Source organism: Carettochelys insculpta, chromosome 12 (assembly GCF_033958435.1).
Source record: "Carettochelys insculpta isolate YL-2023 chromosome 12, ASM3395843v1, whole genome shotgun sequence".
In the NCBI taxonomy this organism is placed as follows: domain Eukaryota; kingdom Metazoa; phylum Chordata; order Testudines; family Carettochelyidae; genus Carettochelys; species Carettochelys insculpta.
Genome location: NC_134148.1, coordinates 44,069,960 through 44,094,238, shown reverse-complemented (window position 1 = coordinate 44,094,238; position 24,279 = coordinate 44,069,960). Strand labels below are relative to the sequence as shown.

General features: G+C 45.1%; 1 protein-coding gene across 2 annotated transcripts in view; it reads left to right on the top strand.

Moving 5' to 3' along the window:
• UACA (uveal autoantigen with coiled-coil domains and ankyrin repeats) overlaps nt 1-23,667 on the top strand; it is a 55,906-nt gene extending 32,239 nt beyond the window's left edge. For both annotated transcript variants that reach the window (XM_075006769.1, XM_075006770.1), the window contains exons 12-19: nt 3,711-3,743; nt 4,415-4,513; nt 4,708-4,738; nt 13,138-13,190; nt 14,413-17,127; nt 19,296-19,448; nt 20,634-20,699; nt 21,668-23,667. In XM_075006769.1, coding sequence (XP_074862870.1) covers nt 3,711-3,743; nt 4,415-4,513; nt 4,708-4,738; nt 13,138-13,190; nt 14,413-17,127; nt 19,296-19,448; nt 20,634-20,699; nt 21,668-21,739 — 3,222 coding nt within the window. In that variant the 3' untranslated portion in view covers nt 21,740-23,667. The remainder of the gene's footprint in view (nt 1-3,710; nt 3,744-4,414; nt 4,514-4,707; nt 4,739-13,137; nt 13,191-14,412; nt 17,128-19,295; nt 19,449-20,633; nt 20,700-21,667) is intronic.
• Nucleotides 23,668-24,279: the final 612 nt, after the last annotated feature.

The window sequence follows — 24,279 nt, the reverse complement described above, 5'->3', positions numbered from 1 at the left end:
TTAAATATTGGAGTTATATTGGCCGTCTTCCAGTCATTGGGTACCGAAGCGGATTTAAAGGATAGGTTACAAACCACTGTTGTTAACTCCGCAATTTCATGTTTGAGTTCTTTCAGAACCCTTGGGTGAATAGCGTCTGGTCCTGGAGACTTGTTACTATTCAGCTTATCAATTAACTCCAAAACCTCCTCTAATGTCACTTCAATCTGGGAGAGTTCCTCAGATTTGTCTCCTAAAAAGGCTGGCTCAGAATGAATGGATCTCTCTCTCTCACCAGGGAAAGTTTCTTTCTGCAAGGCCGCTTAAGGCTTATTAAGGATGGGATTTGAAGTGTACGTTGCGCAATCCATCATTTATCCAGAACATTTAGTTGTGGGTATGGTAAGCCCTTGTCTGCTTTCTGGAGGAAGTGGGAGGGCTGCAAAGAAGGGAAGCCATCTGGTGTCCTGGGCCAGGGGATAAACTATTTTTGTCCATTCTTGGAGCAAAGCTGGCAGAGCCCAGTAGCTGCATGGTAAGAGAGGCTGGTGGGGAAGGGTTCAATTCCAGCCACATGAATGGCTGGGTGGTGGGGGATCCCTGTAAAGTTAAAAGAAATGCCATGGTGGGAGGGGGATCTGCTGAGTCACGGGAAAAAGGTTTCTTGGCACTTACTGAAGCAGCCCTCATCTGGAAGAAAAGGCTATTTAAAGGAGGGCAAACCTGCATGTGCTGCACATGTCGGTTTACGATAGCAGGGTCCGCAGAGTCTGGCAGCCGCTTGGTTGGGGGGAGGGTTTGATTCCAGCTGGGTGGGCAGGGATCCCTGTGAAGTGAACAGAAATGCCTGGGGAAAGGGACATGTGAAGGGAGAAGGCCCAGAGAGCCTGTAGCCATACCTATTCCTATACCCACCTGCACCCCCCTTCTAGCATTCACGAAAAAAATACTCACCAGAACAGCTTGATCCTGGGGGGTTCAGGGACTGGCATAGAGGGGACATGCTTAGCGGGGACAGGTTCCAGGCCTTGGGTGAAGAGCTCTGGGCTGTCAGGAAGAACTTCCATGGCTCCCTACTGGTTGCTCCCTTTCTGTCCATTGGCCTCTTCCTCCTGGGCCTCCAGCTCCTCCTGAGTCACCCCTGGTGCCAGACCAGGGCCTCCACAAGTGTCATAGTTAATACCAGGCTCCATGGTGGCGGTTGGCCCCAAGAAGCACATGCAGCTGTTCATAATAGCGGTGATGACCCTGACTTGTTGGTTGGCTTCCAGGACTTTGTGATAGGCCTGCTGGAGTTCTTTCACCTTCACCCAGCATTGCTTAGAGTCCCGGGAGTAATGTCTGGTGGTCATCTTGTGCTACATGTGATCGTAGAGGTCCTCGTTTCTCTTGGCCACCCGAAGTCTCCTTGCCACTGATTTGTCTCCCCAAACTGCAAGAAGAGCCAGAATCTCCTGATAGCTCCACAGTGGAGCTCCTTTGCAAGCCTGAGAACTGTTAGGTAAATCGCTACCCTGAGTGCTCATGATAGCAGGAGATGGCTAACAATGCGATTTGTTACCGATGTGGTGCAATGGCTACTGATGTGGTATGATGTGATGGGTAAAACATTTTTTCATTGTGGGCACCTTTTGTATTTGCACTCCTGGGTGCTGATGAGTTCAAATTTAAGCAAAAATTCACGGGCTTCCTGTGACCTTTTTCCCTGTGCACCTGGATGGAGGGCAGCGGAGATGGAAGCGGCCATATTTGGCAGGTAATCGCATAGCTTAGTGGGGTACATATGGGACACTTCTGGAGGTTAATAAATTCGATTTAAAGACCTGGTGCTTCCACACTGGCCTTAATTCGAGATTTTAAATTCAAACTTGACTCTACACCCAGCCGGTTCAGATGATATTAGTACTCCCTGAGTTGAGCTAATGGTATTTACAGTGAAGACAGTCACTTGGTACAATCGAGCTAACTGCCTTAAATTTGAATTTATCTTGTTGTGTAGACGCAGCCTCAGCCTGATCAGTGGCTTAGATTTGTCTGTGAATGGGTGGGTGGGGGGAATACACTTGAACCTCTTTAGTTAAGCGAACCTGGGAAACAGGGTATGCTGGATTAAAGAATTTTCTGGGCCAGGGAGAGTGCTATGGGGTCTAGGTGTGAACGGGATGCGATGCTTACCTACACCCTGCTCCTGGGGCCACTGGGGGCTCTGTATCCCCCCATTGCTATGGGAGTAGCAGGGAAAGTCTCAGAAAATGCTTCACTGCACTACCTTTCCCACAGTGGAAGTATGCAGAGCCACTTCCTCCTCCCCCAGCCAGTCTTGGGTCAAGCATGCTCTCTAGTATTTAGGTACAAGTGTACAGATACTGAGCAGTATGATGTTCTTTGTTGCTTTTCTGTGAGCTTTTACTGTTGACTCAGTGTAACTTAGACTTTTGCTACAGCATGGTATATCCATAGGCAGAGATGGCCTTTTGCTATGGATATCAGTTCTAGAATGTTACCATACGTTGTTAGAAGTAGCTTTGTTGATGCTCAAATCCTTTACATCATAGCGTAGAGCATGTTATGGTTTTAAGGAACAAATGCTAATCTGAGGCCTTTTAAACCGTATCTTCTCTTCAGTATTAAAAAACAGCTCAGGGGAACCCGCCCCCCAACATGATTATCCATTAACTGGTGAATGGGTTGCATCTTGGGCATTGCTTTGATACTGTAATACAGAGATCTGGTGGGAGTGACTCAGCATACCTCAAATTGTACAGGTTGCACTTCCCTGGTCCAATGCCCTTGGACCTCAGTGGTCCTGCACAAGGGTTTTGCTGGACCAGGAGAGGCTAATGCCTCTGACCCCCATGCAGCTGCCAGGATGTGGGATCCAGCTTGCCCTCCTGCCCTGGCTTTCTGGTCCAGGGATGTTGCTGAACCCAGAGTGTGCAATTTTAGGAGGTGCAACCAGTAGTAATAAGCAGGAGAGTTCAGCAAGAGGAACTCTTCTGTCAGGAGAAATGGAAACAAAGATTCCCAACCTGGGACTCACCCTGCTCTCGCCAAGTGAATTAGAAGCCCTGCCTTTCCAGAGGCATTGTGTATCTGCCTCTGCCTTTATAGTGCTTAAAAAGCTTGTAGAATGGAAGAGGAAAACAAAGCTGAAGTTAACTCCTTGTTTATTGGGAACCAGGCTTTTCCCCTGCACTTTCATCACAGATACTTTTTAAACTTTAACAGCAGTAATCAAAATCACCCTCAAATGTGCACAATCTCCCATCGTGTGTGTGAGCCATAAGCATCCATTGGTATGTTCACAGCTGATGATCGTGATTACAAGAGCATGAACATTCAACTACTTTGAACAATAGCACTGAGAGGAACTTGTCCTAGTTTTTATTTTCATCCAAAATCAACCAAAAATGTGATAATCAGCTGTGCAGAAAATTTCTGATTCAAGAAGGCATATACGAGGCAGTAATTTGGAAACGCTGTCTACATATGCATGTTAAGGCTTCAAAACTATTTAATTTCTATAGTTTTTGAAATTTGGAATGTGATAGACTGCAGGCACTTCCCTGCCAAAAATTAGAGAATGTGAAAAATGGAAGGGAAAGATATGTTGGCAGCAGGTAACTTTCTGGACTGAAATGGTGATTGTTTGTTTTATCAAATACACACAAACCCCTGTTAACATATAACTGAAATTATTTTGGGGGGCTGGGATTTTGGTTGCCTTCTAGGAGCAAATGATTGCAGATGATCTTGAAAGTGAGGTAGGAAAACTCATTTTTCACCTCTCCACTTTAAATTTTCCTATTAACTTGTATCTTGAGTAAAATACTTCCCTTTGTTCATTTTATCACTTTTATTATGACAGTTGTAATAATTGCCCCGGCAAAAATAAAATGTTACATGTTTACTTTTTAATACAAAAGTTTCACAGCTGTATTTTTGTCTGTATGAGTTCTTTCCATGTTTTGCACTTGTGTGTAGTGAAGACAAAAGCTTCTGATTTGAGAACCAAAATTACATACATCTAGTGTTGCCTTACATTAGTTATGTATGTTTGTCATCACCATCATACATCTCATTCCAAGGATGTTGTGTAAAGCATGCCAATAAATCATTGAAGTAGATTGCTTGTTTTGTATTCTTTCATTATTAAACTAGTGACTCTCAGTGACACAGCAGATGTCTGGTGCATGCAGCTATGTTCCTAACATTTTGTCTCTATCATTTACATATTCACGTGACTAATAAATGTACAGATGTTAGTTGTCAGAGAAATCGTTGGCAATAGAAAGCATAGGATTCTGAATACTAACTTGTGGTTGGAGATCACCTGAAATTTTAACTCAGGATTTGAATGGGTGCCTACTTGCAGAGGGGTCTGGAGATGGTGCTGGATAGCTGCTCTCAATCACAGCCCTCTCTCTTTATTCAGAAAGATGAGCTGAGAAGACTCTTAACAGCCAAGGAAAAACAGCAGGAAGAAAGCTTAAGAAGTATTGAAGCTCTGAAATCTAAAGTTAGACACTATGAGGTATGTTGTAGTTCAACTCAAACCATTATAACTTTTAAATCCTTGCAAAGAAAAACACATTGTTCTGAAAGTCACCTTATGCTGGTTAAATTATCATTCAAATTTTGGCATAGCATCTCATTCTGTATGTACAGTTAGAAAGAAATGAATATATTATTTTTATCTCAATACTGTAATCTGTTTTTTCATTTCAGCTTGACTACCGGGGCTCTGGAAGCGATTTTGGTAATGGTGGCTTTTATTTTTAGAATTTCTCTTTAAATGTATGCTGCAATCTCAAAAAATTGGAATGGAACTGTTCTCTTTAATTCTGTTTTTTTCCTAATCTCTTGCTAATCTTAATTCTAACAATTTAATTTATACATGTCACTTCTGTACACTCATATTTAGTCTTTGATGGTAGATAGGCATGTCCTGAGTTGGTATCTAGATCTCCTGTAAATACAAACCCCCCAATACATAGACAGCAAAGGGTATTCTGACGTTTGTCCTCTGACTAGTTGACGGGGATGGGTATGTATATTCTGTAATAATTGGAGGTGAATTTCACTAAACCCTTTAAATTAAAAAAAAAAAAAGCTTGAACAGATGTTCTTGTTACTGTCTTCTCTCTCCTTCTCTACACATCCTATATAAAGATTGCAAACAGCTATGATCTCTAGACGTAGGTTCCTGATTGTCCAGTTTTCTGTTCAGAATCTATAATGTGGGTTGCTGTAGTTAGTATCTGAGCTCTTGTACATTTGTATGGAAGACTATGATGTTAACTATTTTAAAGCAAAAGATTTGTTGGTTCTATTTAAATATAATTTAAAAAGTCCAATGTTTAGTTTTGTAGGTCAGTGTTGTCTGGGATTGCCTGGTAGAATGTTTACAAGATGTGAGTTTCTAGACAAATGACTGAAAGGCTTTGGTGCCAGTGTAGCTACCCATACCTACAAGTGCTTTGTATTAAGTCTTTCTCAGGTCATAACCCCCTTTTTTGATGTGGGTATTCTTTTAATTTTCAAATTTGATTGTCCTCTAATTTGGATGAGTATAGGATTAATATATGTGTAGTAAAAAAATGAATTACTTGGGCCGTGTCTACACTAGCCCCAAACTTCGTAATGGCCACGCAAATGGCCATTTCGAACTTTATTAATGAAGCGCTGAAATGCATATTCAGTGCTTCATTAGCATGCAGGCGGCTGCGGCGCTTCGAAATTGATGCGGCTCGCCGCCATAAGGCTCATCCCGACAGGGCTCCTTTTCGAAAGGACCCCGCCTACTTTGAAGTCCCCTTATTCCCATCTGCTCATAGCAATAAGGGGACTTCAAAGTAGGCGGGGTTCTTTCAAAAAGGAGCCCTGTCGGGACGAGCCGCGCGGCGGCCAGCCGCGTCAATTTCGAAGCGCTGCAGCCGCCTGCTTGCTAATGAAGCGCTAAATGTGCATTCTTCGAGTGTCCCCGTGGGTGCTCCACAATAGGTGTCGGGCTCGCCCGGTGCCGCAGATTGGAATTCTTCCAGCAGTTTCTCCTGGATCGCGCATGCACCGGTGTGCGCCGCTCCCTTGCACGTCCTCAGCCACGTGCGCGATCCAGTCCCCGCCAGTTCCTTCTCAACCGCCATTGGCTGCAGACAGAATCCGCTCAGGCTATGGCCAGAGTCAGATTAGCTAGAGTTTTACGTGTAAATTGTTGTTCGTTTTTTATTTCAAAAAGAGAGAGCAAAAAAATAAAAATAAAAAAAAATAAAAAGAGAGAGGAGCGGAGAAGACGCGTGGATGTGTAGGCCAGTGGGCCTCCTGCCGCTGCAGGCCGGTATCCGCGACGGGTAAACAGGCACGAATTGAGTGCTAAGTGCCCTATCAACAACAAAAAGACTCACCGCTATGTCCTCTTCAGGCTTTAAAAAGTGAGTGTCCTGCCGCGAAGCTATGCCGGCCTCCAATGGGCATAGCGAATGCATTTGGTGCCTGGGGGAATCACACGTTACCCAGAAGTGTTCCCACTGTGCTAAGCTCACAGCCAGGGCCAGGAAAGACAGAGAAATGCGGCTGAAAATGCTCCTGTTTAAGTCTCTCCAGCCCGACTTGCCGGAGAGGCCTCAACCAGAGGGGCCCTCAGGGCTCCACAAAAGGAAGGTGGCTTCCCTCACTCCCTCGGTGCAGAAACGGAGGAAGCTCTCCCCAGCCCGATCCCTGCCGGCAGTCTCAGCGAGCGCGACGGGTGGAGCACACAGCCCCCAGCCGCATACTCAAACAAGTGGCAGCGCAGCAGCGCACGTGGCAGAGGCTGAGCCTCCGATTACCAAACAGCTGGTGCGCGCGGCACCTAGAGCGGCGGCCAGGCAAGCGCCGGAACCGGCGGCACCGACCCCTGCGGTGCCAGTGGTGCAGGGCCAACAGGCACGGAGGCTGCAGGCACCGGAGGACGTCATCCGCGCGGCACCGACAGCGGGGCCGAGATCCCCGGCACGGGAGGGGGCGGTGCCAGCCCCGCAGGGGAGGGGGAAGGCAAGAGTAAAAACCTGGCACCGCAGCCCTTCTCCGGACAGGGCTGCAATGCTGCTATCAACAAGCCCTCCCCTTACGCTGCACATGCCACCCAGAAGATCTGGGTCTCCACCCGCCTATCCAGAGTCTCCTTCTCTGTTCCTCCAACCTACATCACCATGGCTTGGGCCACCTTCGCCCTTTCTGGGACTGGATCCCCTGGAGTACTATAACAAACCAGTCTCACTGTTATCTGGATCGTCGCGGAGATCTCGCTCTCCCAGACGTCAGGGGTACGCACCCCGAGAGTGGTCCAGGTCTCCATCCCCATGCCCGTGCTGCCATGGTCATTCTTATCATGCTGGACACAGACGCCCCAGGCCTACACCTAGGGGCAGGTCCCCCCCGGCCGTCCAATACCCCTGTGGACACTCCCGGCCGGAGACGGAAACACAGCTATCTCAAGGGGAGTTAATTTTAGAACCCCGAGACTTTCCTTTGCAACCCTCCAGCGAGCGGGTGTACCATCGGCCGCAAGAACCTGAGAGTTCGAGGGAGGTTTACCCTAGTGGTTCCTCCTCGTTCTCCCCGATGAGGCCACAGCCCCCAGGGACGTTGCTCCCCCGGACGACCTCAAACAGTTTCAGGAGCTGTTTAAAAGGGTGGCTTTTACGCAAGGCATCCAAACGGCAGAAGTGCAGGAGAAACATCACAAACTCCTGAAAAATTTGAGACCCCCGGCTTAATCCAAAATCACTATCCCACTTGACGAAGCCATTATGGAGTCAGCCACTACCATATGGCAGACCCTGGCCTCTGCTCTGCCTATGAACAAGAGAGCGCATAAGAAGTACTTTGTCCCGGCGAAGGGCATGGAGTTCCTTTTTAGTCACCCACAACCAAACTCATTGGTGGTAGAATCGTCTCAGCAGAGATCAAAGACTTCTCAGGACAAATCGGGGGGTTCAGACAAAGATGCCAAGAAGCTAGAGCTGTTTGGCAGGAAGGTATATTCCTCCTCCACCCTGCTATTGAGAGTGGCAAACTATGCAGCGCATCTAGCGAACCATAATTTTGATAATTACTCCAGGCTTACTTCTCTCATGGATTCGCTTCCGGAAGATAAGAAGCCGGTGCTAAAGGCAATTGTGCAAGAGGGCTACGCGGCTTCGAGGACAGGAGTCCAGATCGCCCTGGACGTGGCGGACACAGCGGCACGCTCCACGGCTACAGCGGTGGTCATGCGTAGAGAATCCTGGCTCCAGACATCGGGTATCCTGAGGGATCTGCAGGCGAAGATTGTGGATCTTCCCTTTGACACGCAGAAATTGTTTGCAGACTCAACCAACTTGGTCCTCCACTCCAGTAAGGACTCCAGAGCTACACTTAGAACTCTGGGTATTTATACCCCTCCATATAGGAAGAAAAAGTATTACCCTCAGCAAAGACGATACCCGTACCAACCACAGCGTGCTCAGTACCAACGGGGCTACGACCAAGGGCGACATCAACAGCAGCAACAGTACAGAACTCCCAGGCGACGTTCCCAACAAAGCCGTGCATCCTCGGGGCAGGCCCAAAGTCAACAAGTTTGAGGGGCATGTTGAGGGCTGCACTAGCACTACCATTGCGCAATGCCATTCTCAGCTCATGTTCCATCATCGCCTCTGACCATTGAACTCCGAATGGCAAAAGATCACCGCAGACAAATGGGTACTGGAGATCATAGCCACGGGTTACGCGATCCCCTTCCAGTCGCTCCCACCGCCGAAACCTCCTCCCAGGCCCCACCTCAGGGACGCTTCCCATGAGGCGAGACTCAAACAGGAGGTGGACCATCTTATGTTCATAGGGACGGTGGAAAGAGTGCCGGAGCAATTCCAGGGGAAAGGCTTTTATTCACGCTACTTCCTCACAGAGAAGAAAACAGGAGGCTGGAGGCCCATCTTAGATCTTCGGGGCCTCAACCGGTACTTGCGCAAACAACATTTTTGGATGATCACAGTCGCCTCCATACTCACGGCACTGGACGATGGAGATTGGTTTGCAGCCCTCGACTTACAAGATGCTTACTTTCATATAATGATCCACCCGGCACACAGGCGCTTCCTCCGTTTTACGGTCGGCAAGGAGCATTTCCAGTACAAGGTTCTCCCGTTCAGCCTCTCCTCGGCCCGCAGAGTCTTTACCAAAACCCTGGCAGTGGTGTCAGCCTACCTGCACAGACCGGGTATTTATATTCCCATACCTGGACGACTGCCTATTGAAAGGGGCCTCGAAGGTAGAGGTCCTACGCATGATACGCGTAACAGCAGACACGTTTTCTTCACTGGGCTTAGTCATCAACCTCGTGAAGTCAGACCGGCCCCACACAAGACATAGAGTTTATAGGGGCACGTATAAACTCTATTACAGCAAGGGTGTATCTACCCGACGCCCGCTTTTGCACTATCATTTCGCTGGTGCAAGTCATTACATACAGCCCCACGGTGCCTGTCTTAACGTGCTTGCAGCTGCTGGGCCACATGGCGGCGGTGACGTTTGTGGTGCAGAATGCCAGATTGCACATGTGCAGCATACAACATTGACTGGCGAGCGTCTACAAACCGGCATCCCACACTGTCCGCAGGGTGTTATCGCCCACGACAGAGGTGCGCAGATCCCTGCAGTGGTGGGTAAACCCCAGGAACCTGCAGACGGGTACCCTTTCACCAACCACAAATCTTTATTTTTCTTACTACCGATGCTTCCCACATAGGATGGGGAGCACACATCGGCGACAAGGTGACGCAAGGACTATGGTCCCCTACGGAACAGTCGCTGCACATAAATATACTGGAGCTCAGAGCAGTGTTCAATGCCTGCAAACATTTTCGAGACTACATACAGGGCAAAGTAGTCGGGATCAATACAGACAATACCTCCACTATGTTTTATATAAATCGACAAGGAGGAGCCCGATCCCGTGCCCTATGTGCGGAAGCACTTCAGCTGTGGAACTGGTGCATTGCCAACAATATAACGTTGAAAGCCTTGTATTTGCCGGGAGCTCACAATGTGAAAGCGGACCAGCTGAGCAGGCGCTTCGCACTCGTGCACGAATAGCAGATCCGCTCCAATCTGCTACGACCGATCTTTCACACATGGGGGTTTCCCCAGATCGACTGTTTGCCACTCAGCACAACAAGAAGTGCCCCCAGCACTGCTCCAGGGAAGGATTGGGGCGGGGGTCCCTGGGGGACGCATTCACAATTTCATGGAAGGGCCCCCTACTTTATGCGTTTCCCCCCACAGTGCTCATCCACAAGGTCTTGCAGAAAGCCAGATGGGAGAGAGCCCGCATGATTCTAGTAGTCCCAACGTGGGATCGACAGCAATGGTTCCCCTTGCTTCTGAGCATGTCGGACCGCCCACTGCTCCCCCTTCCGGTGGCGCCGGACCTACTCATGCAGGCCCAGGGGTCCATAGTGCACCCACACCCTCAAGGTCTGCGCCTACAAGCATGGCTAATCCATGGCTCAGCTCCCTAGAAAGCACATGCACGGAGGGAGTACAACAAGTCCTGGAAAGTAGCCGAAGGACCTCCACCAGGAAGACCTACGAGCAGAAATGGACTCAATTCACTGCCTGGTGTTCCACCAAGCAGTTAGCTCCCCTTGACATTCCTATACCTGTAATACTAGAATACTTATTGGACCTCAAGAGGGGCGGGCTTTCCCTATCCTCGCTAAAAGTCCACCTCGCCGCTATATCTGCTTTTCGGCACGCAGAGGAGGGGCCCACAGTATTTGCCCATCCTATTGTTACCAGGTTCCTGGAGGGGCTGGTAAACCTGTACTCCCCTCGGAAACCGCTTCCACCATCGTGGAACTTGGACTTGGTGCTCAACACACTAATGGGTCCACCATTTGAACCCTCAGCCACAGTTCCCCTACGTCTCCTTATGAGAAAAACAGCATTCCTCCTTGCAATTACGTCGGCTCGCAGGGTGAGCTCGCTTGCAGTAGTTATGGCAACGCTGCCCTGCACAGTATTCTGAAAGGAGGCGGTAACTTGACGGCTGCACCCAGCCTTTGTTCCGAAAGTTTCTTCAGAGTTCCACCTTAACGAACCAATAGTTTTACCCTTGTTTTACCCGAAGCCTCACAGCTCCAGCAAGGAGGCACGCGTATATCTCCTGGATGTGAGAAGGGCGTTGGCCTTCTATATAGACAGAACTAAGTCCTTCCGGAAAACGGACAGACTTCTAGTCTCTCTCGCTCCCAGGTCAAAAGGAGAAGGTCTCTCTTCACAGAGAATCTCTAAGCACATTGTGTCCTGTATAAAAATGTGCTACGAACTTCGAAAGACTCCTTTGCTAGCCCCGCCTAGGGCTCACTCCACCAGGGCGGTGGCGGCATCAACAGCCTTCTTCAAGGGCATCGCGTTAAAAGACATATGTAGAGCGGCGATCTGGTCATCCTATGACATCTTCGCCAAATATTATGCACTACATCGGGTATACCAAGAGGACACCCGTCTGTCGACAGCGGTCCTTTCGGGGGCGAACTGCACCTAAACCGATTACCCACCTCCTTACTTGGGTTACTGCTGGGTAGTCACCTATTGTGGAGCACCCACGGGGACACTCGATGAACAAAGAGAAGTTACTCACCGTAGTAACGATGGTTCTTTGAGATGTGTCCCCGTGGGTGCTCCACCACCCGCCCATCCTCCCGCTTCGGATCTCTGTTTAGTGTTTTTCAGGAGCAGCCGAGGCAGTTGGTCAAGCAACTGGCGGGGACTGGATCGCACATGTGGCCGGGGACGCGCAAGGGAGCGGCGCGTGCCGGCACATGTGCGATCCAGGAGAAACTGCTGGAAGAATTCCGATCTACGGCGCCGGGCGAGCCTGACACCTATTGTGGAGCACCCACGGGGACACATCTCGAAGAACCATCGTTACTACGGTGAGTAACTTCTCTTTTCACGCTTCATTAGTAAACTTCGAAATGGCCATTTGCGTGGCCATTTCGAAGTTTGGGGCTCATGTAGACACGGCCTTGGTCTGTCATGAACCTATATGCAAGTCATTGGATGTTGCTCATTGAAGTAAAGCGGGGGTGTGCCCCTGCGAGGGGGGACATGAAATTTTGTAAAGGGAGGGAACAGCTTGATTAACCCTCCCCCCATCTTCTGCTGCCTCCCTGTGGACTACTCTGGCTCCTCTAGCCCGCCCCCCCATCCCACTTCCACTGTTTGCTGAGGGAGCATGGTGACCAGTGGGAATGGTGCCCTACCCATCACAGTGCTTACAAGGTCAGTTGGAACATGTGGCAGCATCTCTGGGAGGCCCTGAGTCAGGGGACAGGGCAGCCAGCAAGCTCCCAGCTGGGTAAGGTAGCCAGTCTCTTCCCCACAGCGCAGTTGCATCCAGGACACCCCGATTCCCTGAGATGCTGGTAGGAGGAGGAGTGCTGCTGTGTGGGGCCGGGGTGGGGTGGTGTCTGTGTACCACCTCTACTGCACATGGCACAGCCTGGAGTCACTGCCTCCCTGCTTCAGCAAGGGCATCACACCTAAAAGGTGGAGGTGGTGATGCAGGTGAGCCCCTGGAGTCCCCTCAAGCACCCCTCCTCCCTTCTTGTTACTCCCCCATGTGCCTCTCTTCCTTTGGGGCACCTCTTGAACCCCCTGCTTGCCCTCCTGGGGTCCTCTCCCTGAGTATCCGTCCCTCTTTGGTGAACCCCTTGAAGCTCCTCAGTACCCCTTTCCCAAGCACCCCCCACCATTCTTTCCTATGGTCCTCCGTCAGGTTTCAGGGGCCTGCTAATTTCAGGGACAAAAAGTGAGGACTGACCTAAAAAGTCTGCTCACCTGCGAAGTAAGGCCTCCTATGGCTAGTTGAAAAGAGGCTTTTACCATATCCCTAACAATGGTGTTTGTTTTGGCTCTTTTGCTTTAGAGGTTTATCATCTTTAGTGGGGTTCACATGAAAAATAACCACAGGAGGGTTGTTTGACATTAATTTAGGGGACAAATTAATCTCTGCAATTCTCTTGAACCAAATAGAATTACAACGGGGATTAATTTAGTCCCTTGCCTTCTATTTACTGTTTTTTTTCTTTAAACTGGTAGAGTAATTGGCTTTATTCTGTGATAATCTAGGGAAAGAAGATATGCTGCTTAAACAGGGTCAAGTGATGGCTACAGAGTCCCAGGTAACCTTTACTTTGTGAGACTATATTAACATTCAGCAAGTGGCTATATGAACTATCTCTATGTGTTCCTGGGCACGTAAACAGTCCTTGAAGTAGTTACAGTTATAAAACAGAAATATATTGTATAATGAACACTAATCACACTAAACTGTTCTTAATTACTGGTGCCCTCCAGAGGAATTATGGTAGCATAACTGTTTGAGGAGTTAATGCTGCAGACATGGAAATCTAATGAGTAAAGAATTGAAGGAGGGTTATATATGGGGTAATTAGAAAATAGATTCTCTCTAACTGGACATCTCTTTTGTGGTTATTTAATTATGCTACAATCAACATGATTTACCTTAGACTTCTATAAGTCATTTGACTTGGTACCTCATGACATTTTGATTTAAAAACAGTATTGTTATAAAATTAACATGGTGCACGCTGAAATGGAAAAATAAACTTTGACCAGCTGATAAGTAGTAATACCATTTCATAGCCTGAAAGTAGAATCAGTTACCCTCTTCCACACTTTCTCCTTGAAATTCACCTTAAATTGAGCCTAAATTGTCCATTGAATTCCATTGAAAACAAACTGCATTTTTAGGGCCCTGTTCAATTCATAGTGTAGCATAGTGTGGATTTTTTTCCGCGGAGTCTTATCAGAGTGAACATAAGAATGGCCATACTGGGTCAGACCAAAGGTCCATCTAGCCCAGTATCCTGTCTGCCAACAGTAGCCAGTGCCAGGTGCCCCAGAGGAGGTGAACCGAAGACAATGGTCAAGCGATTTGTCTCCTGCCATCCATCTCCTGCCTTCGACAAGAGGCTAGGCACCATACCTTACCCCATGCTAATAGCAATCTATGGACCTAACCTGATTCCTAACGTATGGAAAATGTGCATGCATTCAGTACACCTACATTTATTTTATACTCTTAAAATCTTCAGATTGTTTCTAGATGTTTAAGTGACAGCTATATGTAAATTTGCATAATTTCTCTAGTAATTTTGCATGTATAAGACAAAATATATTTTGGGCTCCTGATGTAAATTAGCAGGATTAATTTATCTTACTCACAAATTAGAAACTGCTTGTAAATCTGAACTATATAGTGGAGGTAACCTCTAGTTTTAGATGAGCAGAATTGAAATAATGTGTGAAAAGATACGAATAGTAAATTGAATTTTTCCTCTTTCTAAGTTTGTGTTTATTTCTGTGCCACCTAATCTGCAGACAAAGTCTATGCTGAGACCACTGGAACTGTCACTAGCTAGCCAATCGTCAAGTTCTGAGAATGAAATTCTAAAGCGAGAACTAGAGAGTGTGCGAATCAGTTATAGCACAGCAAAGGAAGAGGTCAGCAAACTTCAGCGAGAGCTGTCTCATAAGGTAGCAGAATGCAAAGCAATGGCAGTAGAATGTGAAAGAACCAAGCAAGAATCTGATGGACAGATAAAGCAATTGGAAGATGCTTTAAAAGATGTGCAGAAGAGAATGTTTGATTCAGAAGGCAAAGTGAAGCAAATGCAAACCCACTTTCTTGCGCTGAAAGATCACCTGACCCATGAAGCTGCCACAGGAAGCAGTAAATTAACAGAAGATCTAAAGGATCAGCTGCAAGACATGAAAGCAAAATACGAAGGAGCTTCAGCAGAAGTTGGCAAGCTAAGGAACCAAATCAAGCAAAATGAATTGTTAGTTGCAGAATTTAAGAGAGATGAGGGGAGGTTGGTGGAGGAGAACAAGAGATTGCAGAAGGAACTTGGTATGTTGGAGATGGAGCGAGAGAAGAGTGAGCGAAATGTCTTGGAGGTACAAGGACAGCTGAAAGAAATGGCAGCAAAGTTGGTCCTCTCTGTACCTGTTGAGAAATTTGAAAATATGAAGAGTTCATTATCAACTGAAGTGAATGAAAAAGCAAAGAAGTTACTACAGAGGGAAAGAGAGTGTGAAAAGCTTCAGGAAGAGTTTTGGCTCTTAAAGAGGGAATTGGAGAGTCAGAAAGCTAATTTTGCTCAGCATGTGAGGCCAGAAGAACACGAACAAATGAGGGGCAGATTTGAGCAAAAAACTGAAGAACTGGAAAAAACTATTTCTGAATTATTGTTGAAGAATCAGGCGTCTCAGAAGGAAGTGGAAAAGGTTCACCTGGACAACAAGCTGCTTAAGCAGCAAGTACACACTCTAACAGCTGAAATTAAAAGCCAATATGTGCCTTTAAAACTGAATGAAGAGATGAAAAAAACAAGTGATCTGACTATTGGGGATCTGACCAAAAAACTTGCTGAAGTAACCCAAAAGTACAATGAAAGCAAAGCAGAAGTTGAGAAGCTGCTAATAGAAAAGACCAGTTTGAGTGAGAATATGAGTCACTTCCAGGCTGTGTACCTGTCTCCAGAAAAGCACGAAAAAGAAGTGGCAGCCTTAAAATCCAACATTGTGGAACTTAAAAATCAGCTTGCTGAGCTTCATCAAAAATACAATGCTGAACAAGCAAAAGTCTCCAAACTAGTGTCAGAAAATACAACTCTGAGGGACACTATGAATCATCAGTATGTGCCTGCCATAACACATGAGGAGATTAAAACAGTCTTGAACAGTACCCTTGAAAAGACCAATAGAGAGTTATCAGATCTGAAGGAAAAAACTGAAGATATAAAGCGTGAATTTATGAGAGTAAATGAAGAGAATGAAACTTTGAAAAATAAGCTGAGACTCCTGCAGAGCAGCATACAAACAGAATATGTGAGCCTAAAAGATCATGAGAGTAAGGTGTCTACCTTAAGTAAAAGCATGCAAGAGTTAAAGAGCAGCAACACTGACACATTGGCTAAATATAAGAGAGGCCAAGAGGAAATCTTACAGTTACATGCCGACATTGAAGCCCAGAAAAGGGAACTGGACACAATTCAAGAATGCATTAAGTCAAAGTATGCCCCAGTTGCCTGCTTTGAAGAGAGAGAGAGAAAATTTGAAGCCAGGATGAATGAATTAAAAAACCAATTGCTAGAACAGACACAGAAATGCAGAGAATGTGAGGCTGAGACACAGAAATACAAACAAGAAAATGAAAAGTTAAAGAATGGGTTTTTGTCAATCCAGAATGACTTGCAACAAAATTACATTCTTGCTGAGAAATCACATGAAATGGAAAAAATGTTCACCAGCAAAATGGAAGAACTGAATAAGCAATTGAGAGACTTACTGCACAAATACACAGAGGTAAAACGTGAAAAAGACAAGCTACAGGAAGAGAGTGCCAAACAGCTTTCTGAGGCCCTCGCTGTGCAAACTCGTATGCAAGATCACTGTGTTCCAGTGGAACAGTTTGAAGCCTTGAAGAAAACGCTTGGCCAGACAATAGAGGACCTAAAAGAAGACCTCAATAGTAAGAGGGCATGTTATGACCGAGAACTAGAAAAAGTAAGAGAACTGCAGCAGGAATTAGCAGATCTACGTAACACCTCAATCTCTTTGACAGAACATGCACAGATGAAAGAAGCATTTGAAAAAGAAATTCTAACAGTCAAAACTAGCTTGAAAAGGGAAATGGAAGAAAACCAAGCAAAAAGTGAGGAAATCTCTAAACTCCAGTCTGAGATTCATAGTACTAAACAAGCGTTAGATGTGCTGGAGAGCAAAGAAGTGGTTGATATGTCTGAGTACAAATCCATGAAGAGTGCCTTAGAGACCCAGGTTACTAACATAGCTGGAGACTTGGCCAGCTTGAATAGAAAATATGAAGAAATGTGTGAAGAGGCTTTGCAAGCCAGAAGGGAAGAGCTCTCTGCAAAAGATGAGAGAGAATTTCTGCAGTCAAGAAGCTTCAGCATCGAACAAGAAATTAAGGACCAGAAAGAGAGATGTGATAAATCTTTGACAACAATTACTGACTTGCAAAAAAGAATCCAGGAATCTGCAAAGCAAGTAGAAGCCAAAGATAACAAGGTACGTAGAAAGTGTCCATTATCTAACAATATTAACTGCCTCTGTCTAGGTCTAAAAGGCCAGATTTTGAGAAATTAGTTAGCACTTTGCATAATAGCACATACATTCTCCAAGCTGAGGACAAGTTTTGTGTGTCTGCTATGCAAAGTGCTGCCTACTTGCTATTTTTTTTGTAAATAAATTGTGGTTAATCATAAAATAAAATGATTCAAATAGTTCTTGTTCTTCTACAGACTGAACCTCTCTAGTCTGATACCGTTGGGACCTGACTAGTGCTGAACCAGAGAATTTGCCAAACCATGGGAGGTCAATATTGTCTAGCAGCGTTACCAACACTTCCACTGCTGACTGGGCTCTTGGAAGACATTTAGGGGTAAATTACAGCTAAAAACAGCACAGAACACTGAGAGTCAGGCTGGTGGCTGTAAACAAACTTCATGGGACTATAGGAAGCTTGACCGTAACCATGACAAGTAGACATTCAGCGAACAAAAATCATGGTGGATCAGTGTGTGCCTGATTAGAGAAGTTCAGCCTGCAGAATTTTTCGGTTTAAGGGCCTATTCAAATTGAAAATATCCATAGTGCAAATGCCAGAAGATTTTAAATCTGAAAAAAATAATACTTCACGTCCTTTGTGTGTTGCCGTGTCATTTTAATAACTGCCTTGGCAGTTTAACACCAAATAAATAATATTGGGAAGCTGGTATAAGAGAGAAGATTTAAAGCATCATGATTATGGGTTGAGACAGACTGGGGTGGTGTTAATGCTCATTGTTAAGGATTCCATGTTGTGTACTCATCGTCGTCAAAGCAATCGTCAAGTGATTCCTCCCGTCACCCATTCCCAGCTTCTGGCAAGCAGAGGCTAAGGGCATCATCTCTGCCCATTCTGGCTAAGAGCCATAGGTGGCTTTATTCTCCATGAATTTAGTTAGCTTTTCCTGGAACTCTGCTAGCATCTTGGCATTCACAACCTCCACTGGCAAGGAGTTCCACAGGTTGACTGTGCCTTGTGTGAAGAAATACTTCCTTTTGTTTTAAATATGCTGCCTTTTAATATCATTTGGTGGCCCCTAATTCTCATGTTAGGAGGTATAAATAAGTTTTTTCCTTACTTTCTTCATGTCACTCATGAGTTTATAGACCTCTATCTTATCCCCCCTTTAAAAAAAAAAAAAAGTTACTACTTTTAGTGAATGTATTTTAGTTTTAAAACCGGAAACATTATCGTTTATACTCTAGGGTTAAGCACACAGCATTGTAACTTTATGCTACTGTATCTTTCAGACTTGGTTATATGTGCTTTCTACCATCCAGAGAACTAGGTTTTCACATCTGCTAGTAGTGGCTAATGCTCTAGTTGAGCGTATACTATGTGCACTGTTCCTCTGAAAAATTGAATTCCTTTACGGCTGGAGTTCTTGTGGGCAGGCTCCCTTGTGGACGTTCATCGCCCCTAAGAGAAAAAAATAAGCATAATGTGCTTTGAATTCTGGGTCTCCTCTTCAGTGTGTGAATTAGCTAAGTGCCTGGTTGACCTGTGGGCCATGTCTTACAGATTTCAGAATCCTGAGAAGCTGACAACAAAATAACTGTACAGGTTTCATCTCCCTCGTCCGACACCCTGGGGGTCTGACCTATCTTGAATGAGGGAATTTACCAAACAAAGGGCGGTCCCCAGCCTCAGCCCTCCCCCTCCCCCTCCTTTCCTGTGACTGGCCCCACAGGGCTGGCACCAGCCTTGGCTGGGATGTCTGCCTCTAGGGATAGACGCCTCTGGCCTCACCTGCACAGGGCTGCCAGCCCCCCATCACTGGGCTCCTGCCAGGCAGGGCTCCCACCTACTGATGATTTCCTAGCAACCTCCCAGTCAGGAGTGTCTGATCCAGTAATATCCATAGTCCTGCTGGATGACAGATGTTGCCAGACGAAAGAAGTCCAGTTTTGAGAGGTGCAACCTATAGCTGATAGATTTTTCAAAACCTCTCTCTCTCTCTTTCTCATATGAGCTTTTCTAGTAAGCCGAGCTTTATGGGTTATATTGAGAAGTCAAATGTTATGATGCCTTCATACGCTCGTCAGCCTGTAGTTGGCCTTGCAAATTAATATTTTCTGTTGACAAGTTCAGAAAATGATGAATTGTAATCTTTGTATTTCTCTTAAAGATAACAGAGCTGCTTAATGATGTAGAGCGGCTAAAACAAGCTCTTAATGGCCTGTCTCAGCTTACGTACACATGTGGTGTTCCCTCCAAGAGACAGAACCAACAGGTTGAAATGCTCCAGCACCAGGTGAAAACTCTGCAGCAGCAGCTGGCTGTAAGTACTTCTGGAGAACTTTGCTCCAAAGCTTAGTTGTAAGGCGTGTTACCTTTTTTTGTCATAGGTGGTAGAATAAACATTAATATATGTTTTGGTGCAAGGGAGAAGTGGCGACAGGAAGCTAGGATCCTCTGAGAGAAGAATGTCACAGGTTAATGTGTCTTTGTGATAGAACATTTTGAAGGTTTGTACTTGTACCAGCTCATGCTGTGCCCATGAGGAGGCAGCAGTGTCTTTTGGCAAAGCATGCCCAAAGAACGGTTCTCTTGTTGTAGTATCAAGCCAAAAATCATTGAATTAGTCCCGTGTAATGGTGCAGCGGTACTAGTGCACACTACACGTGCCAACAGTTCTCCATGCAGTACTACTACCCAGGGGAAGGTAGTTTTTCAGGATGCTTATGCAGAAGCTAGGGCAGTACCTCCCAAATTGGTTACAACTGAAGTGCTAGCTCTCTTTGAGCTAACCCGCTACAAATCACAGTACAGCCACAATGGCAATGGTGGTGGCCCGGGTTAGTGGCCTGGGAATGCAAGCGGGAGAGTTGGGCTGGATTGTATTCATGTGGGTAACAGCAAACCGCTGTGCTGTGCTGGTATTTTTAGCACCCTAATTCTAGCAGAGTTAGTGCACAGCTGCCTGTGGTGGGAGGTTCCCAGCTGCTCTGTTAGAACCTGCAAATGCTTACTCCAGTGTTGCTTTCTGTTGTGAGTAGCCCCACTGGACTTCATGCTAGGGTGTTAGTATGATGCACATAAATTTCTTCATTTGTGTGAGTAGTAGTGCTGTTGACTTCATTGGAGCTGCACAAGAAAGCAAAATTACATGTGTAAATCTACATAGAAGTGGGGTAAAGTGAGTTTAAATTGGGACTTGGATTAGGGGCATCTGAACAGAAGTCAGACTCATTTCTTATCCAAGGAGGTTGGTGATGTTGACACTTGGGCTGACATGCAGCATGAGCGTACCTCCTACTTCAAGGCAAAACATTTCAAGTTGATGCGAAAGCCGAAAGGCTCTGTTATTTGGTTAAAGTTTTGTAAATGTTAACTTTGAGATTCTAAGGTAGTATGATTCTTAAGCAAGCAACCTAAGTCAGACAAGCAAAACTGGACTTGTATGACAAATTGATATTGAAAATAGTGATCACCTCTCCTCTTTCTCCTACCTTTGTACATCCAGGATGCTGACAGACAGCACCAAGAAGTAGTTTCAATTTATCGGACCCATCTTCTTAGTGCTGTGCAGGTAGGTTAGCTGGTCTAGAAATGCGAAGATACCTTTTTGATGATTTAAGTGTCTTTTAGAGAAATCTTGCAGTATAAACGTGCATGAATGAATAATAGCTAATGTCATGGTTTTCCGTATGCCCTAGACAATATTTACAAAGGCTTTTTGTGGTGCCTGTTGATTTCCAGAAAGAAACTGAGAAGCAAAAGAATGAGATGGCATGCTCCCTTCAGCTGGTCACTTTTTTTATGGACATCTAGACAACATACGGTGGTGACACACTTAAAGGGAATAATACAGTGCTTTCAGCATATGTCCCGATCCCAAATAGTGCAGTGGGAGAGTTGCATGAGCTTTGGGAACTTTCAGCTCTCCTGGGTGTGTTTTTTTTTCTTTTTTGAATACAGAATATGAATTTACACAAAGACCAGTAAATGTTCCCTATGTTGTAACTGGCTGCAGCCCATACTCTAATGTGGATTAGCTGAGACGCTGTGCAGTTCCAGACCCTAACTATGACTCTTGTGTTAGTCACATGTTGTAGCTGGGGGTTGTAGGTAGTGGCAGGAAGCTGCAAGGCAAGCCAGAAGACATGAACAACATTTTCTAAATCAAAACAATGATTTCAAACAGGAAACTTACCACTGTGTTCCAATGCGGGAAAGTAGCTCTGCTGACACAGAGTCATTGATAAGTTCATCTAAATTTAGTAACAGAATTTTTTGGAGCATAAACTTTCATGGGCAAAGACCCGCTTTGTCAGATGCTGAAGCAGGCCCTTGCCCACAAAAGCTTATGCTCCAAAAAAATCTGTCAGTCTATTAGGTGCCCGTTTTTGTGGATACAGATTAACTCGGCTACCCCCTGATACTTGAGATGGTGATTGACTGTCTGTTCTGTTTGGGAGGATATTTGTTTTAATTTTATTCAAGACTAATGCAGGTCGGTTTTTTATCCTCCCTTCCCCCTTTCCTCTCCAATTCCAGGGCCATATGGATGAAGATGTTCAAGCTGCCTTACTCCAGATCATTCGAATGAGACAGGGGCTGGTTTGTTAATATGCTTAATGCTCGTTCTGTGGTATGACTGCTGCAATCCTGTAGGAGTGACGTGATGACAGTAGTGTAACCTTCTTGTTAACTTTATCTTATTGTGTTGTGGAACTGTAAGAACAATGCACCCCTCCCCTGCAATTATGCCAAATACAAAAAAAAATTCAGAGGCTGAAGTCATTTACTCTTTGTGAAACTGAACAACCTGGCAACTACTTTGGTTCAAATTGGACATTTCACGTATGGGGCTTATAAATTGTGTAGAATGTATTTTACAATTGGCATACAAGATGGGAGTCAAAATGATGACATAGTAGTTATGTTCTTTTGATGTCGGATTGACCATTTTAGGGTAAAATAAACCCATATTGAATATCTCCAAATTTGATGCTGTTGGTAAGTCCCAAAGGGCAAATGACATTGAGCTTCAGCTAAAGTGACTATGGCTGAAACACTGTAACTCTTTTTTTTTCTCTTTTCATGGTTAAAAGGTGTGCTTTTGGTGGCTATATTAAGGTGATCAGCAGATTGACAGTAGGTCAAGTGCAGACCAAGATAGTGTGTCAAGGTATACGTTGTAGCTTGGCTGGCCAGGCTACATTCTTTTATTGAAATAATTTAAGGTTTAGTGCCTTAGCATTTTACTTAGAGCTACAAATCAGGTTTTTCCAGCAGACACTAACTTTTTACAAGAGAGGTTTTTTCATTAGTGCTTTGTAACACTGATTTCAGTAGGCTAAGAAACAGCAGGGCTGGAATGGATCGTGAATGTAAGCAGCATTTTAGTCTCAAGTGAAATAGTCCCATTTTTATTATGTATTTTTGCAAACTTCATTATGCATAAAATGGGCCTAGATTGTTTAACATGCCTGATAAAGTTGTACATTATCTAATTCAAGCATCCCATGGTCAACCCTTACCCAGCAAAAGCTTGAGATTTTTCAGGTTTATTAGCACTGTAAATTATGTACTATAGTCAATTTCTGATTATTTATAGGGAAAGATGCAAATAGTTAGGTTGATAGAAAGAGAAATCTAATTCGGAATTCACATGTTAAACAAAACCGAGCTTCATATGTTTAAGTTGAAGTGCAATAACGCCAAAGAGTTTTGTGGAAGAAAATACAAAGCATGGGAATACTTCAAGTGAAACAAGGGTCTAATCACAAGGTCACTGTTTTTTAAGTCTCTCAGGTTAAACAGAAGAGAGCCTGATCCTGTAAAAATTACTTACTGTTTTATAATACTCCTTGCTGCAGGAGTACTCCCATGACCTCTATGCTATGTTCGGCACCAAGCATTACACTTGTTTAGTCAGCATTTGCCCACAGTTAGCAAGTAGCAGGCTGTCATCCTGGCACTGATGCAGGGCAGGGCAGGACAGATCAGAATTCAGCTTTTAAGTTCTTGGAAACAGGAGACTTTCAAGGTTGTATTGTAAATTCTATGAATGTTTAATTTAACTACTGTTATGTTAACTGGATTTAAAATACGCTCTTCCCCTCAAACTGTACCTTGTAGTTTGTAAACTTCCTGTTTTCCAACAGAGTTTAGTCTCTCTGTCCTTGAATGTGGGCCTGTGTCATTGCAATTACAGTCCCCAGTCATGGCAAAGGAGGTCTGGATGCAGACATTTTTAAAGCTGCTTTGGAGATACATGTGTAATATATTTAGTAAATATTTAGCTACAGTGTGACAACTGATTGCTCTTGTTTCCCTTCAGTTTCCTAGAGGACTCCCCTGAGAAGCAGGCATTCACTAAGTGTACTTTAGTTTTTAGAAATTCTTTTCTAGTCACATGACTTGAAGCTCTGGTCATTGAGAGATTGTTTTGCTGTACTGATACTAGCATATTTTGGTATTGTATTTTTCCTTAGTGGGGCAAGTTTTATGTATTTTTCTTGTATTACATATCAATAAAATATTTTATCTTACTGTACCAGTCCGTTGATAAATGGTAAAGCAGCATAGGGCCTTGTTCTTTACTGGCAAAGGAGAAAGGATATTAGTCTTCATTTTATAGGAAAAGATTTGTGTGTGTTGCCAAGGCACATACGAAGAGAACCAACTTTTTAGGTGAGTTTTGAGAGTTTGTGTCAGGGACGAAGTGACAGTACTGGGTACAGAAATTCAACAGTGAGCTTCTACAATGTGGGCCATCAAAATAACTCTCCATCACCTCCAAAACAGAGCAATTTAGTTCATCTCCAGTCAATCCCTTACTACTGATGATGCAGCCAACAGACGTGCCAGCTGAGAAGGGCGGTTTGGGAACTGAACATGTCTCGTAGAGTTTCTGCCTCACGTTTTGGGAGTAACTGAACAGCCTTCACATGTTCACTTTTGAGCATTGCCAAAATGGCTGGATTGGAACTGGTGACCTGGTGGTAAAAGGCTTTGTACTAATATCTACACCCAGATACTACCTTCATATTAGTTTCCATAATCTATTCAGGCTGGGTCCGTGACGGAAATGAGCACAGAAAGCTGTTATTGAGAAGCACAGAGTGAGTCTTGCCTCAATGCAGTAAATCATCACTTTCTCT